The sequence below is a fragment of the Triticum dicoccoides genome, chromosome 2A (genome assembly GCF_002162155.2).
Source record: "Triticum dicoccoides isolate Atlit2015 ecotype Zavitan chromosome 2A, WEW_v2.0, whole genome shotgun sequence".
NCBI classification, from domain to species: Eukaryota; Viridiplantae; Streptophyta; class Magnoliopsida; order Poales; family Poaceae; genus Triticum; species Triticum dicoccoides.
In genome coordinates this window covers 606,843,663-606,863,818 of record NC_041382.1, presented here as the reverse complement: position 1 = coordinate 606,863,818, position 20,156 = coordinate 606,843,663, and the positions used below count along the sequence as shown (strand labels likewise).

Here is a 20,156-nt window from a genome sequence, read left to right as displayed (position 1 = left end):
GCAGCATCACCAGTTCCCCCCTGCCCGCTCCGGCGGCTCTTGGCGGCAACCTGGTCGGGGTGGCCGCCGGCGCGGCCATCGCCATACGCACGTGCCTCCTCCGTGCCGTGGTTGGGAGGGAATCTTGGGGCCCCACCCTGATGCTTTTCCCTCCGCTGACCGGGTCTCCGCGCGGCTCTGATTGGGCGACACCCCCCTGCTGACCGATGTTGGGCCACGTGACGCGCCAGACGCGCCATCCCCGGCGCTGGAGACCAGCCCATCCGACCCTGTGCAGACCTTTGGGTCCCAGGTGTCCCGAGATGCGTGCATTTCAAACCGGCCAACCAGCGCCACGCCTTCCTCCCCAAGCCCCACTGGGGTTTCCCTGGCGATCCCAATCAGCCAATCAGGAGTTGACAACGCCCCTCCTTGTGATGATGGGCCTGTGTCGCGCCTGCTGGGCGACATTGAGGGGCCCATCCGGACACTCCCGCCTGTTGCTAACTCGGCCGACGCGGGAGATTCGTCTGCGGCCAATCCCACGCCTCCCCTCCCCCTGTCCACATGCAGCCCAGATCCTGTGCCGACCGAGGCCCCAGCACGCTTGGTCGCGGCCTCTCCTAACGCGCCCTCCCTCTGCATGGACCACGCCGATCCCGAGCCTATGGCGGGCCCACCCTACTTGGACGTGGTCTTGCATGCTGCACCCATCGGTCCGGTCGAGGACAGGTCGGCCCCACCACCCATGCAGCCCATACAAACTGCAGATGTTTCCGCGCCCGACGTGGATCTTTCTTCTTTCATCGATGCCATCTCCACCAGGGCGTCCGCTCTGCTCCCGACGCCCAAGCCTCGGCGACGTAGAAAGGAGCTACCGGCCAACTTCACCCCCCGCTGCAGTTTCCGGATTGCGCACGCGGATCAAGGGCTAAACTCCGAGATGAAAGCCAAGCGGGTGTTACTACGCCGTCTCGGTCTCATCTCTTGCGACGATGCGCCAATCTCCGACGAGGTGCTTGCTAAATACGCCCTCCTCTTCGAGCATCCACTTGCATTAGACGTGCTACAAACTTTCGCCGACTTCTTCGGGTGGCAACTGCCCAGCTCGCTGCCCCCTCCCCCGGGGCAACTCATTGTCGCCTAGGTGGCTGCCTCTGCGCCGTCTATAACGTGCCCCCACCTTTTCCTATGGATTGTAACCTCAAAACAATTTTTTGGAATGTCCGTGGTCTTAACTCCGGCGCTAAGCGCTCCGCCGTCCGCAGCGTGATCTCCGCTGCCGCACCTACCATAGTGTGTCTCCAAGAGACAAAGCTCACTCACGTCTCTGACGCCATTGTCGTGGACACGCTAGGTCCGTCCTTTGAGGACTATTTCTTCCTCCCCGCAGATGGCACACGCGGTGGCATCCTCCTTGCTTGGCAACGTTCTACCATCTCCCTCTCCAACCCCCTCATCGGTGAGCATCACGTTACGACCTTGGTCTCCTCCTTGGCTGGTGAGGGCCATTGGTGGCTCACCGGGGTGTACGGGCCTCAAGATGATGACGCCAAACTCGAGTTCCTTGCCGAGTTACATGACGTGCGCGAGTCCCGTATCGGCCCATGGCTAATTGGTGGATATTTCAACATGATCACCTCGGCCTCGGAGAAGAACAACTCTAACATCAATCGTCGCACCATGAACAGATTTAGGCGCTTCATCGCCGACAAGGAGCTTCGTGACCTCTATATGCACGGCCGACGATATACTTGGTCCAACGAGCGCGACGCCCCCACTCTGGTTCGCAACGACCGCATTCTTTGCACCTCCAGTTGGGAGATCGCCCACCCGCACTGCCTACTCCGCTGCCTCTCCTTCGCGGCCTCCGATCACTGCCCGCTTCTTGTCGACTGCATGGCCCGCCCTCCGGGTGCACGACGTTTCCACTTTGAGAGATTTTGGCCGAAGTTAGAAGGTTTTCACCATGTGGTTGCTGAGGCTTGGGCCTCTTCGCCGCCGGACGCCGATCCCTTTAGACGGATCGTGACACGTCTCAAGGCGACTGCAAGGAGGCTGCAAAGCTGGAGTGCACGCACGATAGGCAATGTGTCCTTTCAGCTTATGGTGTCCCGCGAGCTCATTGCGAGATTGGACGCTGCTCAAGATCTACGTCTGTTATCCCCCCTCGAGACCTGGTTTCGTCGGAAGCTCAAGGCGTCCTACCTTGGCCTTGCTTCGCTCGAGCGATCCATCGCCAGACAACGTGTGCGTCTCTCTTGGCTCCGGAGTGATGATGCCGCGGTATCCTACCTCAAAGTGCACGCTGCCCATCGGAAGCAAAGAAATCTTATGGCAAGTTTGCGCGTCGGCACCCAAATTGTCACCGACCACGATGAGATGACCGAGGCCGCCTTTGTCCACTTCTCTAACGCCCTTGGCAGCACTTCCGATCGCGATATCACGCTCGATCTTCATGCCCTTCGGGTGCCGCAGTTTGATCTTCTTGAGCCTGACGCGCCATTCACCGAGGAGGAGATTTGGAGCGCCGTCAAGAGCTTGCCGACCGGGAAGGCGCCCGGCCCCGATGGATTCACCGCCGAGTTCCTAGTCGCCTATTAGGACACGATCAAGCCTGACTTTCTTGCGGCTTTCGACAAGCTCTACGCCATGAACGGTCGTGGGCTGCAGAAGCTCAACGAGGCACTTCTTACACTGCTTCCAAGTGTGCAGACGCGCAATCCCTCTTTGACTATAGACCCATCAGTCTCATACACATCTTCGCCAAGCTAGTCGCAAAGCTTCTCTCCCTCCGTCTCGCTCCTCGGCTAAACACCATGGTCTCCACCAACCAGAGCGCGTTTATTGCAGGGCGATGCATCCACGACAACTACCTCCTCGTGCAGCAGACGGCTCGTCTCTTGCACAACCTGAAGGCGCCACGCATGCTTCTCAAGTTGGACATCGCTCGTGCGTTCGACATCATCTCCTGGCCCTTCCTTCTGCAACTTCTTCAGCACCTAGGGTTTGGCCCACGCTGGCGTGAATGGATTTCCATGCTTCTCTCCGCGGCCTCCACGAGAGTTCTCATCAACGGCCACCCAGGGCCTCCGATCGACCACGCTCACGGCCTTCGTCAAGGCGACCCGGTCTCACCCATGCTCTTCACCTTAGTCATCGACGTGCTGAACTCCATGTTGCTACGTGCGGTTGAGCTAGGCCTCCTTCATCGCTTGACCAATCATCACACAGCTTCGAGCATATCACTTTATGCCGACGACGTGGTCATCTTCTGCCACCCGGACTCCCACGACCTCGCCACGGTCCGCAGGCTCCTCCACGTCTTTGGGCTCGCTTCTGGGCTTTAAACAAACTTTGACAAGTGCTCGGCCACTCCTATACAATGCACCGATGACCACATGGCCACTATAGCCGCGGAGATGTAGTGCCCCGTCACTCACTTTCCCATCACCTACCTCGGGCTGCCCCTCTCTATCTGCAAGGCCTCTTCGACGAGCTTGCAACTGATCATCGACAAGCTTGGGCTTAAGCTCTCCACATGGCGGGCATCCATGCTATCCAAGGGAGACCGTCTATCCCTTGTGCGCCACGTCCTCAGTGCCATCCCCACGCACTTCCTCATGGCCATCGCCTTCAACAGCACCGCCATCAAGAAGGTGAACCGGATCATCCGTGGATTCTTATGGGCAGGATCGGATAAGGCCAACGGTGGCTAGTGCCTCGTCAACTGGCAGCGCGTATGCCGGCCTATCTCCCTCGGTGGTCTCGGTATCCGGGACATACAGCGTACGGGCATCTCTCTCCGTGTTCGTTGGCTATGGTTGCAACGCACCGATGCTACTCGCCCGTGGAGCCACCTTCACACCCCCCACGATGCGCACGCGAGTGCAATTTTCAGGGCCTCCACGACCTGGCAGCTTGGAGCGGGAGACTCTTACAGATTTTGGACCGACCACTGGATCTCTGGCAGCTCTGTGGCCGAGATTGCCCCTCTCGTTCTCGCTCTCGTCCCAAGGCGCCTTCGGAAGCAACGCTGCGTGTGTGAGGGTCTACACCAGCGCTCTTGGGTACAGGATATCCGCGGTGCGCTTGGGCCGACGGCCATGGTGCAGTATGTTCAGCTTTGGCGCTTGGTGCGTCACACTACTCTCTCCAATGAGCCGGACACGCTACGCTGGCGTTGGACCTCATCTGCTACATACACGGCAAGCTCTTGCTACAAGGCCCTATTCTTCGGCGCTTGTGAAGACCCTTTCTGGCGGCTCACCTGGCGACCTTGGGCCCCGCTCCGCGTCAAGTTCTTCCTTTGGTTGGCCATGTAAAACCGATGCTGGACCGTGGAGCGCCTGGCTCGCCGCGGATTGCCCCACGACGATGCTTGCGTATTGTGTGACCAGGACGAAGAGACTATGCACCACCTTCTTGCCGGTTGCTCCTTCTCTCGCCAAATTTGGCACGAGATCCTCGGCTGGGCACGTGTGCCCATCAGCCTCCCTGCCCCCGACACGCCATTCCAAGTGTGGTGGCAATCCTCCCTCGACATCGCGCCCGCTTCCATGCGCAAGGGTATATCCTCCCTCATCATCCTCACAGCTTGGTGGATTTGGAAGCAACGTAATGCCTGCATCTTTGACGGAGCGACACCATCGATCACCTTCACCTCCGACACCATCAAGGACGAGGCACGACTATGGGCCAAGGCGGGCGCCACCGAACTGCAAAACATTATCCCCGGTGCGTAGTCTCTAGTTTCTGATCGCGGGGCTGAGCATACCCCCATCTGTTGTGCTCCTTTGCTTGTACACCATGCCTACCGCGCACATGGCCTTGTTAGCGATGTAATCCCATGCTTGTACTCTTCTCCTATCAATACAAAGATGCGCAGCTTGCGTATTCGCGAAAAAAAGATACTGGAAAAAGGTTCACGGATTGGGAAAAAGTTCAGTGATTTTGGAAAAGAAATCATGAATTTGAAAATTCTCATTAATTTTGGAAAACAAATCATGGATTTGAAATTTTTCATGACTTGGAAAGGTTTGTAATTTGGAAACGTTTTGCAAAATGAGAAGAAGCTCACAGATTTGAAAAAAATACACAAGATTTAAAAAAAGTTTGTAATTTGAAAAAAAGTCAACAGAAATTTGGAAAAAGTTCATGGATTTGTGAAAAATTCACGAATTTGATAGAAAATAAATGCAAAAAGAAAGAAAAAGGGTAAGAAGAAACTAAAACACAAAAAAAAACGAAGAATGAAAAAAAAGATGAGAAAACAGGCAAAAACTCACGCTAGGGAAAAGCAAAAGAAAAACTTCCCAGAAAAACCGTCAATATAGTCAGGTTCCCAAAAAAAGCAGTGGAAAAAAAGACCTACACGGACCAACTCATTTACATACATAGTGTAGTGGATTTTTCTTAAAAAAAACATAGTGTAGTGGATTGGTGTGCACTGATTAGCGAATTGTACTATCACCGACACTTACGGCCCGAATAGGAGCTGGGTAAGCAACGAAAGACACGTGGGCTACACGTCATTTAGCATGCTTGGTCGCTCGTGGTAGCCCATGCAACTAATACATGGTTGTAGTTGGCCTATTTGGTAGCCCATGCAATTAGATTCATCTTCTCCATTGCTAGTGGTTATCTCTACCACTTTCTCTCTTACTCATTGCCGCCGCGCACCAATGCGGCTTTTGGCCACAAATGCAACCACCAATGCACATGACAAAAACAACATTCATCACTCCGTCCTCCATTACCCAGCAAATGCAGCGGAAAGTGCTACATTCGACTGAGTGGTTGTGTCATATCTCTTATCCTCCCCCGTCAATGTCTTTGGTACATCTCCCCCCTCCACACATCTCCACGGCTTCTTCTCTAAGCATCTACATCCTCTTCTGCTTCTCCTGCAATATTATATCATAGTCTCATCTGCGCTCTGCCTCCACTGGAAACACCAACGAAGCAGCGATATGCCTTCTCCAGATCCACGAGATGATGCGCAAGAAAACATCAAATCAAGGATTTGAGGTCCTGTTAAATGGAGCAACTACAAGTCATCAGAAGAAGTTCCACCCATGACCCCTTGCCGCCGCATTCGGCCACAAAGAGCTCATTGTAAACAATGAGACTGCACACGGAGACTAGTGTCGGCTATGGTTATCTCATCCTTAAATCCCCAAATTTACATAGCTCTTTTTCTGTTCTGATGTGCTTGTTGAGACATATTAACTTAAGGATTTTTTAGATCGTTTCACGTTGGATAATAGGAGCAATTTTCATGTCATAGATTCATGTTGGATAATAGGATGGCATACTAATATAAACTAATATATTGTGTTTTGCTAGATCTTCACTGGGATGTGGAGTTTCTGTATTCTCATGGATGCACGGTTATGGTGTGATGCAGCTGCAGATGCACCCTTCCATGCTACACATCCTTCAACATGATGTCTCTGCATATCTTGCGACGCTCTCCTCCTGTGCCGTTTTGCCGAACGTTAATTTACCTCTTGATGGGCCATAACCATTGGTATCCACTAGGGTTCGGTATTGCAAAGATATGGAGATGGGGATTGTGATGACGATGGTTGATGTCAGAGTCTCCTTGAACGAGATGATGGCATGGCAGACCCCTTCTTGTTGATTCCCCCTCCGTATTCCTATAGGGTTTTTTCGTTCTGGATGAGTTTATGACCTCTTTGTTGCTCTCCCTCCTGATCCGAGACCACGGGGTTAAGATAGCTGACCAGGCAGTGGTGGTGGCGGGTGGTACGAGCGCGTGCTGATGAGTGATATTTTTGCACTCATACAACCATTGTTTAAGCCGGATAATTGTTGGGGAACGTAGCAGGATTTTAAAATTTTCTACGCGTCACCAAGATCAATCTATGGAGTCATCTAGAAACGAGGGAGAGGGGAGTGCATCTACATACCCTTGTAGATCACGAGCGGAAGCGTTCAAGAGAACGGGGTTGATGGAGTCGTACTCGTCGTGATTCAAATCACCGATGACCAAGCGCCGAACGGACGGCAACTCCGCGTTCAACACACGTACGGTTGGGAAGACGTCTCCTACTTCTTGATCCAGCAAGGGGAGAGGAGAGGTTGATGGAGATCCAGTAGCACGACGGCGTGGTAGTGGAAGCAGTTGTGATCTCGGCAGGGTTTTGCCAAGCTCCAACGAGAGAGAGAGGTGTTACGAGGGGAGAGGGAGGCGCCAAGGACTTGGGTGTCACTGCCCTCCCTCCCCCCACTATATATAGGACCCCTGGGGGGGCGCCGTCCCTAGGAGATCCAATCTCCAAGGGGGGGCGGCGGCCAAAGGGGGGGACTTGCCCCCCAAGTCAGGTGGGGCGCCCCCCACCCCTAGGGTTTCCAACCCTAGGCGCAGGGGGAGGCCCATCGGGCGCACCAGCCCACCAGGAGCTGGTTCCCCTCCCACTTCAGCCCATGGGGCCCTCCGAGATAGGTGGCCCCACCCGGTGGACCCCCGGGACCCTTTCGGTGGTCCCGGTACAATACCGATTACCCCCGAAACTTTCCCGATGACCGAAACTGGACTTCCTATATATAAATCTTCACCTCCGGACCATTCTGGAACTCCTCGTGACGTCCGGGATCTCATCCGGGACTCCGAACAACTTTTGGGTTACCGCATACTAATATCTCTACAACCCTAGCGTCACCAAACCTTAAGTGTGTAGACCCTACGGGTTTGGGAGGCATGCAGACATGACCGAGACGACTCTCCGGTCAATAACCAACAGCGGGATCTGGATACCCATGTTGGCTCCCACATGTTCCACGATGATCTCATCGGATGAACCACGATGTCGAGGATTCAATCAATCCCGTATTCAATTCCCTTTGTCAATTGGTACGTTACTTGCCCGAGATTCGATCGTCGGTATCCCAATACCTCGTTCAATCTTGTTATCGACAAGTCACTTTACTCGTACCATAATGCATGATCCCGTGACCAAACACTTGGTCACATTGAGCTCATTATGATGATGCATTACCGAGTGGGCCCAGAGATACCTCTCCGTCATACGGAGTGACAAATCCCAGTCTCGATCCGTGTTAACCCAACAGATACTTTCGGGGATACCTGTAGTATACCTTTATAGTCACCCAGTTACGTTGTGACGTTTGGCACACCCAAAGCACTCCTACGGCATCCGGGAGTTACACGATCTCATGGTCTAAGGAAATGATACTTGACATTGGAAAAGCTCTAGCAAACGAACTACACGATCTTGTGCTATGCTTAGGATTGGGTCTTGTCCATCACATCATTCTCCTAATGATGTGATCCCGTTATCAATGGCATCCAATGTTCATAGTCAGGAAACCATGACAATCTGTTGATCAACGAGCTAGTCAACTAGAGGCTCACTAGGGACATGTTATGGTCTATGTATTCACACATGTATTATGATTTCCAGATAACACAATTATAGCATGAATAATAGACAATTATCATGAACAAGGAAATATAATAATAATCAATTTATTATTGCCTCTAGGGCATATTTCCAACAGTCTCCCACTTGCACTAGAGTCAATAATCTAGTTACATTGTGATGAATCGAACACCCATAGAGTTCTGGTGTTGATCATGTTTTGCTCGCGGAAGAGGTTTAGTCAACGGATCTGCGACATTAAGATCCGTATGTACTTTGCAAATATCTATGTCTCCATCTTGAACATTTTCACGAATGGAGTTGAAGCGACGCTTGATGTGCCTGGTCTTTTTGTGAAACCTGGGCTCCTTGGCAAGGGCAATAGCTCCAGTGTTGTCACAGAAGAGAGTGATCGGCCCCAACGCATTGGGTATGACTCCTAGGTCGGTGATGAACTCCTTCATCCAGATTGCTTCATGCGCTGTCTCCGAGGCTGCCATGTACTCCGCTTCACATGTAGATCCTGTCACGACGCTTTGCTTGCAACTGCACCATCTTATTGCCCCACCATTCAAAATATACACGTATCCGATTTGTGACTTAGAGTCATCCAGATCTGTGTCGAAGCTAGCGTCGACGTAACCCTTTACGACGAGCTCCTTGTCACCTTCATATACGAGAAACATATCCTTAGTCCTTTTCAGGTACTTCAGGATGTTCTTGACCGCTGTCCAGTGTTCCATGCCGGGATTACTGTGCTACCTTCCTACCAAACTTACGGCAAGGTTTACATCAGGTCTGGTACACAGTATGGCATACATGATAGACCCTATGGCTGAGGCATAGGGACGACACTCATCTTTTCTCTATCTTTTGCCGTGGTCGGACATTGAGCTGAGCTCAATTTCACACCTTGCAACACAGGCAAGAACCCCTTCTTGGACTGATCCATATTGAACTTCTTCAATATCTTATCAAGGTATGTGCTTTGTGAAAGACCTATGAGGCGTCTCGATCTATCTCTATAGATCTTGATGCCTAATATGTAAGTAGCTTCTCCAAGGTCCTTCACTGAAAAACACTTATTCAAGTAGGCCTTAATACTGTCCAAAAGTTCTATATCATTTCCCATCAAAAGTATGTCATCCACATATAATATGAGAAATGCTACAGAGCTCCCACTCACTTTCTTGTAAACGCAGGCTTCTCCATAAGTCTGCATAAACCCAAACGCTTTGATCATTTCATTAAAGCGAATGTTCCAACTCCGAGATGCTTGCACCAGCCCATAGATGGAGCGCTGGAGCTTGCATACCTTGTTAGCATTATTAGGATCGACAAAACCTTATGGCTGCATCATATACAATTCTTCCTTAAGAAAGCCGTTAAGGAAATCCGTTTTGACGTCCATTTGCCATATCTCATAATCATAGTATGCGGCAATTGCTAACATGATTCAGATGGACTTCAGCTTCGCACGGGTGAGAAGGTCTCATCGTAGTCAACCCCTTGAACTTGTCGATAACCCTTAGCGACAAGTCGAGCCTTATAGATGGTAACATTACCATCCACGTCCTCTTCTTCTTAAAGATCCTATTATTCTCTATCGCTCGGCGATCATCGGGCAAGTTTGTCAAAGTCCATACTTTGTTTTCATACATGGATCCTATCTCGGATTGCATGGCTTCAAGCCATTTGTTGGAATCTGGGCCCGCCATTGATTCTTCATAGCTCGAAGGTTCACCGTTGTCTAACAACATGATTTCCAGGACAGGGTTGCCATACCATTCTGGTGTGGAACGTGTCCTTGTGTACCTTCGAAGTTCAGTAGCAACTTGATCCGAAGTACCTTGATCATCATCATTAACTTCCCCTCTAGTCGGTGCAGGCACCACAGGAACATCTTCCTGAGCTACGCTACTTTCTGGTTCAAGAGGTAGTACTTAATCGAGTTCTACTTTCCTCCCACTTACTGCTCTTGAGAGAAACTCTTTCTCCAGAAAGGACCCGTTCTTGGCAACAAAGATCTTGCCTTCGGATCTGAGGTAGAAGGTATACCCAATGGTTTCCTTAGGGTATCCTATGAAGAGCATTTTTCTGACTTGGGTTCGAGCTTTTCAGGTTGAAGTTTCTTGACATAAGCATCGCATCCCCAAACTTTTAGAAACGACAGCTTAGGTTTCTTCTCAAACCATAATTCATACGGTGTCGTCTCAACGGATTTAGACGGTGCCCTATTTAAAGTGAATGTAGCTGTCTCTAGAGCGTATCCCCAAATGATAGCGGTAAATCAGTGAGTGACATCATAGATTGCACTATATCCAATAGAGTGCGATTACGATGTTCGGACACACCGTTACGCTGAGGTGTTCCAGGCAGCGTGAGTTGTGAAATGATTCCACATTTCCTTAAGTGCGTACCAAATTCGTGACTTAAATATTCCCCCCCATGATCTGATCGTAAGAATTTTATCTTTCGGTCACGTTAATTCTCTACCTCATTCTGAAATTCCTTAAACTTTTCAAAGGTCTCAGACTTGTGTTTCATCAAATAGACATACCCATATCTACTTAAGTCATCAGTGAGAGTGAGAACATAACGATAGCCACCGCGAGCCTCAACGCTCATTGGACCGCACACATTAGTATGTATAATTTCCAATAAGTTGTTTGCTCGCCCCATTGTTCCGGAGAACGGAGTCTTGGTCATTTTACCCATGAGGCATGGTTCGCACGTGTCAAATGATTCAAAATCAAGAGACTCCAAAAGTCCATCTGTATGGAGCTTTTTGATGTGTTTGACACCGATGTGACCAAGGCGGCAGTGCCACAGATATGTGGGACTATCATTATCAATCTTACATCTTTTGGTATTTACACTATGAATATGTGTAACATCACGTTCGAGATTCATTAAGAATAAACCATTGACCAGCGGGGCATGACCATAAAACATATCTCTCATATAAATAGAACAACCATTATTCTCGGATTTAAATGAGTAGCCATCTCGTATTAAACGAGATCCAGATACAATGTTCATGCTCAAAGCTGGCACTAAATAAAAATTATTGAGGTTTAAAACTAATCCCGTAGGTAAATGTAGAGGTAGCGTGCCGACGACGATCACATCGACCTTGGAACCATTCCCGACGCGCATCGTCACCTCGTCCTTCGCCAGTCTCCGCTTATTCCGCAGCTCCTGTTTTGAGTTACAAATATGAGCAACCGCACCGGTATCAAATACCCAGGAGCTACTACGAGTACTGCTAAGGTACACATCAATTACATGTATATCACATATACCTTTAGTGTTGCCGGCCTTCTTGTCCGCTAAGTATTTGGGGCAGTTCCGCTTCCAGTGTCCCTTTCCCTTGCAATAAAAACACTCAGTCTCAGGTTTGGGTCCATTCTTTGGCTTCTTCCCAGCAACTGAATTACCGGGCGCGACAATTCCCTTGCCGTCCTTCTTGAAGTTCTTCTTACCCTTGCCTTTTTTGAAACTAGTGGTTTTATTGACCATCAACACTTGATGTTCCTGTTTGATTTCCACCTCCGCTGATTTCAGCATTGAAAATACTTCAGGAATAGTTTTCACCATCCCCTGCATATTGTAGTTCATCACAAAGCTCTTGTAGCTAGGTGGGAGCGACTGAAGGATTCTGTCAATGACCGCCTCGTCCGGGAGGTTAATGTCCAGCTGGGACAAGCGGTTGTGCAACCCAGACATTTTGAGTATGTGCTCACCGACAGAACTATTTTCCTCCATCTTACAACTGTAGAACTTGTCGGAGACTTCATATCTCTCGACCCGGGCATGAGCTTGGAAAACCATTTTCAGCTCTTCGAACATCTCATATGCTCCGTGTTGCTCAAAACGCTTTTGGAGCCCCGGTTCTAAGCTGTAAAGCATGCCGCACTGAACGAGGGAGTAATCATCAGCACGTGACTGCCAAGCGTTCATAACGTCTTGGTTCTCTGGGATGGGTGCTTGACCTAGCGGTGCTTCTAGGACATATGCTTTCTTGGCAGCTATGAGGATGATTCTCAAGTTCCGGACTCAGTCCGTATAGTTGCTGCCATCATCTTTCAGCTTGGTTTTCTCTAGGAATGCGTTGAAGTTGAGGTTGACATGAGCGTTGGCCATTTGATCTACAAGACATTTTGCAAAGGTTTTTAGACTAAGTTCATGATAATTAAGTTCATCTAATCAAATTATGTAATGAACTCCCACTCAGATTAGACATCCCTCTAGTCATCTAAGTGATACATGATCCGACTCAACTAGACCGTGTCCGATCATCATGTGAGACGGACTAGTCATTATCGGTGAACATCTCCATGTTGATCGTATCTTCCATACGGCTCATGTTTGACCTTTCGGTCTCTTGTGTTCCGAGGCCATGTCTGTACATGGTAGACTCGTCAAGTCAACCTAAGTGTTTTGCACGTGTAAATATGGCTTACACCCGTTGTATGTGAATGTTAGAATCTATCACACCCGATCATCACGTGGTGCTTCGAGACAACGAACTTTCGCAACGGCGCACAGTTAGGGGGAACACTTTCTTGAAATTATTGTGAGGGATCATCTTATTTACTACCGTCATTCTAAGAAAATAAGAAGCAAAAACATGATAAACATCACATGCAATCAAATAGTGACATGATATGGCCAATATCATTTGCTCCTTTTGATCTCCATCTTCGGGATGCCATGATCATCATCGTCACCGGCATGACACCATGATCTCCATCATCATGATCTCCATCATCGTGTCTTCATAAAGTTGTCTCGTCATCTATTACTTCTACTACTATGGCTAATGGTTTAGCAATAAAGTAAAGTAATTACATGATGTTTATATTGACACGCAGGTCATAAATAAATTAAGACAACTCCTATGGCTCCTGCCGGTTGTCATACTCATCGACATGCAAGTCGTGATTCCTATTACAAGAACATGATAAATCTCATACATCACATATATCATTCATCACATCCTTTTGGCCATATCACATCACATGGCATATGCTGCAAAAATAAGTTAGACGTCCTCTAATTGTTGTTGCATGTTTTTACGTGGCTGCTATAGGTCTCTAGCAAGAACGTTTCTTACCTACGTCAAAACCACAACGTGATATACCAATTTCTATTTACCCTTCATAAGGACCCTTTTCATCGAATCCGATCCGACTAAAGTGGGAGAGACAGACACCCGCTAGCCACCTTATGCAACTAGTGCATGTCAGTCGGTGGAACCAGTCTCACGTAAGCGTACGTGTAAGGTCGGTCCAGGCCGCTTCATCCCACGATGCCGCCGAATCAAGATAAGACTAGTAACGGCAAGTAAATTGACAAAATCAACGCCCACAACAACTTGTGTTCTACTCGTGCATAGAAACTACGCATAGACCTAGCTCTGATATCACTGTTGGGGAACGTAGCAGAATTTTAAAATTTTCTACGCATCACCAAGATCAATCTATAGAGTCATATAGCAATGAGGGAGAGGGGAGTGCATCTACATACCCTTGTAGATCACGAGCGGAAGCGTTCAAGAGAACGGGGTTGATGGAGTCGTACTCGTCGTGATCCAAATCACCGATGACCAAGCGCCGAACGGACGGCACCTTCGCGTTCAACACATGTACGGTTGGGAAGACGTCTCCTCCTTCTTGATTCAGCAAGGGGAGAGGAGAGGTTGATGGAGATCCAGCAGCACGACGGCGTGGTGGTGGAAGCAGCGGTGATCTCGGCAGGGCTTTGCCAAGCTCCAACGAGAGAGAGAGAGAGAGAGAGAGGTGTTACGAGTGGAGAGGGAGGCGCCAAGGACTTGGGTGTCGCTGCCCTCGCTCCCTCCACTATATATAGGACCCCTAGGGGGGCGCCGGCCCTAGGATATCCAATCTCCAAGGGGGGCAAAGGGGGGGACTTACCCCCAAGTCAGGTGGGGCGCCTCCCACCCCTAGGGTTTCCAACCCTAGGCGCAAGGGGAGGCCCATGGGGCGCACCAGCCCACCAGGGGCTGGTTCCCCTCCCACTTCAGCCCATGGGGTACTCCGGGATAGGTGGCCCCACCCGGTGGACCCCCGGGACCCTTCCGGTGGTCCCGGTACAATACCGATTACCCCCAAAACTTTCCCGATGGCTGAAACTGGACTTCCTATATATAAATCTTCACCTCCGGACCATTCCGGAACTCCTCGTGACGTCCGGGATCTCATCCGGGACTCCGAACAACTTTCGTGTTACCACATACTAATATCTCTACAACCCCAGCGTCACCGAACCTTAAGTGTGTAGACCCTACGGGTTCGGGAGACATGCAGACATGACCGAGACGACTCTCCGGTCAATAAACAACAACGGGATCTGGATACCCATGTTGGCTCCCACATGTTCCATGATGATCTCATCGGATGCACGATGTCGAGGATTCAATCAATCCCGTATTCAATTCCCTTTGTCACTCGGTACGTTACTTGCCCGAGATTCGATCGTCGGTATCCCAATACCTCGTTCAATCTCGTTACCGGCAAGTCACTTTACCCGTACCGTAATGCATAATCCCGTGACCAAACACTTGGTCACATTGAGCTCATTATGATGATGCATTACCGAGTGGGCCCAGAGATACCTCTCCGTCATACGGAGTGACAAATCCCAGTCTCGATCCGTGTCAACCCAACAGATACTTTCGGGGATACCTGTAGTATACCTTTATAGTCACCCAGTTACGTTGTGACGTTTGGCACACCCAAAGCACTCCTACGGCATCCGGGGGTTACACGATCTCGTGGTCTAAGGAAATGATACTTGACATTGGAAAAGCTCTAGCAAACAAACTACACGATCTTGTGCTATACTTAGGATTGGGTCTTGTCCATCACATCATTCTCCTAATGATGTGATCCCATTATCAATGACATCCAATGTCCATAGTCAGGAAACCATGACTATGTGTTGATCAACGAGCTAGTCAACTAGAGGCTCACTAGGGACATGTTATGGTCTATGTATTCACACATGTATTATGATTTCCGGATAACACAATTATAGCATGAATAATAGACAATTATCATGAACAAGGAAACATAATAATAATCAATTTATTATTGCCTCTAGGGCATATTTCCAACAATAATCCCGTAACTCTGAGAGAATCACTTTGATATTGCCATTGATGACTAATGAATGCATGAAATGGCGATATCCTTTGTTAAATATGTTTCCATAGGAAATGAACCAAAAGAAGGAAGAAAATTATCGTGTATATGGAAATACCAAGTGTGGGAACCAAGCCAAGTCAATTGGGGATGCACCAAAGGGAACAAAGTGATCGATGACGTCTGGTACGACACGACCGACCGTACCAGCTGCCATGAGCACCGTGACGATCATCCAAACACACTTTGTACAGTGGGTCAAGCCTAATTCGGGGGGAGGGGGGCATCAAGAAATGGTGCAGAAAGCCAAAACACCACCAGAAGCCATTCACAAGCCCTAGCCGTCGCCATGAAGGCACGATCTTTTCAGATTGTTGTAGCTTACATTGCCTTAACTAATTCGTGGATCCACGCGAAGCAAATGTGCAATACACGGAGAGCGGAGGGAGGACTCTCACTTGAAGCTACTCTTACATACATTTTCTTTGAAAAGGACTTCAACTACTATTTGAAGATACATACGCCAACTCAAAAAAGAAGAAGATACATGCCATGTACTCGCAAAAAATATCTTTGATCGAATATGGTATCTTGTGCATTTCTAAAAGGGCAGGATAAAGCGCAAAGGGTCATTGTGAGAGAGGTGCCACCCTTATCCCTAGCTCTCTCACAGCAGCTTTTTCTTCTATACTTCTTATGCTTTTTCGGGTTCAAATATTCGCGCCCATCACATCGCACAATAATAATAGAAAATATGTGAGGACAACTTGGATACTCTTCATTGCTTAGATTAACCATGACGGGAGCTTAAGGTCTGACTAAGTTACTTGTTTCAGCTGCAGGCTTTGCACTAGGAAAATAATATGCTAGTACGACGCAGTCCTTTGGAGGTTTGAATAGTTTTGATTGCTATGGCTGATTAATTAATTTTGTTAACCGGAGATCTGATTGCAGAATAAACTGGATTGTGCCATTTGTCACACTCGTGGGCACATCGTTCGAATATTTCATTTTTTTTAAGCATCAGTACAGACACAAGCGCCCATATACACGCGCATACACTCATTCCTATGAACGCGCACCCACACACCCTACCCCTATGAGCACCTCCGAGAGACTGAGCCGGCATATCATCTTGAGATTTACGAAGTCACCTTAGGCGCTTGAACTCTGGTGGGTTGGGGATACCACTGTCCACCTAACCAACTCAACCACAGGTTGATTCGCGCTCGAATATTTCATTAAAGTGTAACAAAAGATAATAACTGGAACCGCTCGTACAATATTTTTCGTGTAAAAAGGGAATCATGATGACTGTATTAGTCTGTAGGTGATTAAGAAGAGTAGCAGCATTTATCAGAAGGCAGATTAACTTGTGTACTCCCGTCGAGAATACATCCATCTTCACCATTGCACCACGCCGTGGAGGTGGCCAGCGAACTCCCTTTCGCCTCCGGCGCCGTTCTTCCCGCGATCGCCACCGAAGGCAGCCTCGAAATCAATCCCCCTTGCACCCTCCCCGCCGCCGTACGCCCTCCGTCCATGCGCCGCACCCGGCGCCGCGTAGAACGTTGTCCCGGTCCCGGGGTTGAACCCCATGTTGACGCCCATCATGAGCCCGACGTGCGCGTCGTGGCCGCCCAAGTCGCCGTCCTGGACGCCGCGGTCGCCAGCCCCGTGCGTGTACTGCGGCGCCAGGGCGTCGCCGGCGGCAGAGAGGGAGGAATGCGCGTCGTCGTCGCCGAGCCGCGAGCCGCCGACCACGGCGGCCTTCTCGCCCTCGACCTCGCGGTAGCGGTTGAGGTAGGCCTTGAGCGGCGCGACGTAGACCTCGAAGCCGAGCGTGGTCATGGCCCAGAGCAGGTCGTCGCCGTTGATGGTCTTGCGCTTCTCCCGCTGGCACTTGTCGGAGGCCTCGCCGGTGACGAAGCTGATGAACTCGGACACGCACTCCTGCACCGTCTCCTTGGCCTCCTTGGAGATCTTGGCGTTGGCCGGGAGGGAGCGCTTCATGATGCGGCTAACGTTGGCGATCGGGAGGAACCGGTCCTGCTCCTTGGCCGGCGAGTCGCCCCCGCCGTTGTCCGACGACGGGCTGCCCACCGGGCTCAGCAGGTGGCTCTGCTGCTGCCCGTAGCTCTTCCTGCTCTTCATGTCTACGCTAGCTGCCCCTCTTCTGCTCAAAAAAATGTCCAGGCTAGCTAGCAGCAGCAGCAGCAGTAGTACCGGCAGTAGGCGAGTGAGAGGATGAGTTGAGGAGGTATCGAGCGGGGCGATCTCCATTTAAAGATGGAGAGATGCGAGTGGGAGGACGGCATCGATGCGGACGGATGCAATTCTGGCTTTAGCTTACAAGAAAAGTATGATTAGATGAGCTAGACTTTGTCTAAGGCATCAGGTACCTTATTTCCCTGCTCAAAATTAAAGTCCAGCTGCATTCCCTTGACATACTACGTTCGCTTTGATGGCTGTGTGCATCGCTGGATGCAGAGTTCGGAGGTAATACTGCTTTCTGGAAAAGAAAACTATGTTCGCTTTGAGATTTGTGCAGCCATAACACAAAATCATATATCCTCATAGCTCCTTCCCCCTCCCCTTCGTCGGACCATAGTCGTAAATAGGCAGAAAATCAGCGAAAAAATCATTCAACTAGTGCTCCGAAATTCCGAAAAACATTCCATTACACAGTTCGCATGAGGTTGTGCCACCACCCATGTCACCTCAGGAAATGGTATCAACGAAGAGTTGAGGTTCCTAGGCCAATGGCAAGGCATAATACATTAGTGGAACCAATGAGGGACAACCTTTTTTACCTAAAAAAGAGGGAATCATCCCTCTCGTATTTTGGCTTCACATACAAAAGAAATCTAAACACTTAATTAAAGACAATATTTGAATAGGAATAATATATGCTATATTTTATTCTGCCGGGATGAGCAAGTAATCTACTAACCAATCTCCTTTACTGTTACTGACGACTTAGTACCCATAGTCGTTCAAGTTGGGTTTAATCTCACATGAGTTATGAGAGGAGGCAGAGCATGACTTATAAGGGCGGGGGTGTTTGGATCCCATCAGGCTAGTCTTTTAAGGCCTCTCATAGGCCGTTGTTGCTCTCCGATTGTGCATGGTTGGTGGGATAAGACAATCGTGTATCTGGCCCATGACACATGTGAGTTGAAAACGCTCATTAGCGGATGGGATGGCACTAAGAGGTCGGTTATGGTTCACTCATAATAAATCACCCATGTAAAAAAGAAAAAACCTATACAATGTTTTTCTTAAAAAATCACTTCCCAATGTTATTTTGCACCTTGAACTAAATCATGCTGCCACCACTTCTCTCACAAGCAAAGATCAAGCACATGATGGGAGAATTTAGGAAAGTAATTGCACACGACAGATGGGGTCAAGGACAAATCTTTCTTTATAAAGGAAGTGTATTTAGCTATAACGGGATGATATCAGTGACACGCAGCCTATACAACAATACGATATCAAGAGTTATGTAAGACATAGTGGATGCACAAAACTAAATTATCAAAAAGGAAAAGAGAAAACTTCAATGATGATTCATGGCAAACATCCACACCGACCAACCATAATACTAGGACCGTGAGAAAAGTTCTCCAAAACCAACGCCTCCAATACAAACATGGAAGCATCAAAGAACCCAATGAGACCAGACTCATATGGTATGGACAACGCAACATTCTCGTCTTCATCCTCACCAAGCTCTGCATCCACGTCCTCTACCACACCGCAATGTCCTCATTGTCTACCACCACACCCAAAAAAGTGTTCCACTATTGCACCGCTTCTTTCCCAATTGCCCCTCCTGGATCGAGCCATCTTTTTTGTAGAGTAAGAAACTGCTTGCCATGTATGTTAATTTATGCTTATTTAAATTGTCTTATGTGTTATATTTTTTTCACTTCAAGTGTTTGCAGATAAAGTACCACCGAGCATGCAAACCGTGGGAAATTGTGATCTTTAGTCAATGGCAATTGTGGTTTTCCATGCCACAATTTAAATTGGGTCCATCCATTAATTAAAATTTTGAAGAACATTTGTTTCCAGAACAAGGTTGCACTCTAAGTTATTGGAATCAGGAAGCCTCCTGCAGCTGATTGTATATGGTGCATTGAGAGAACATATAAGGTTATCCTAGCATTTGGGGTTCTCCTAGTACTATAAGATTGAAAAATTGCCCCTAATGAGTTCCAAAATGTTATATAAATAAACAAGCACATATAATGCGCTTGCATCTACCATCACATAAATATGGTTACGCTTCATGTTCGCTAAATGAAAATTAGAAAATTAACCTTGGTAGAGGTAAACGATGGAAATCATCCAAATTTGAATTTGTTATGGTTCACACTAAAGTTTGTAGTTTTCATTTTTGAAGACTTGTATGAAATTTGGTAGGCAGTTGGCCAGTGACTAGGCTACAATTGTGATGGAGATGATATTAGAATGAGAGGGGTGCGCCAACAAGCTACATCCGTCAAGAGGTTCTCAAACTGCCATTGGAAAATATGTTGATTTTCTAATTTTTGTAAGATTATACGTTCTTTACCTTTTTCTATGGATTTAT

The 20,156-nt window shown here is 48.8% G+C and overlaps 1 protein-coding gene across 1 annotated transcript; it reads right to left on the bottom strand.

Moving 5' to 3' along the window:
• Positions 1–16,756: 16,756 nt before the first annotated feature.
• LOC119355664 (nuclear transcription factor Y subunit B-3-like) lies at positions 16,757–17,826 on the bottom strand. The gene has a single exon (XM_037622507.1). The coding sequence runs from the start codon at positions 17,708–17,710 to the stop codon at positions 16,961–16,963; it is 750 nt and encodes a 249-aa protein (XP_037478404.1). The 5' UTR covers positions 17,711–17,826; the 3' UTR covers positions 16,757–16,960.
• Between the last annotated feature and the right edge of the window lie 2,330 nt (positions 17,827–20,156).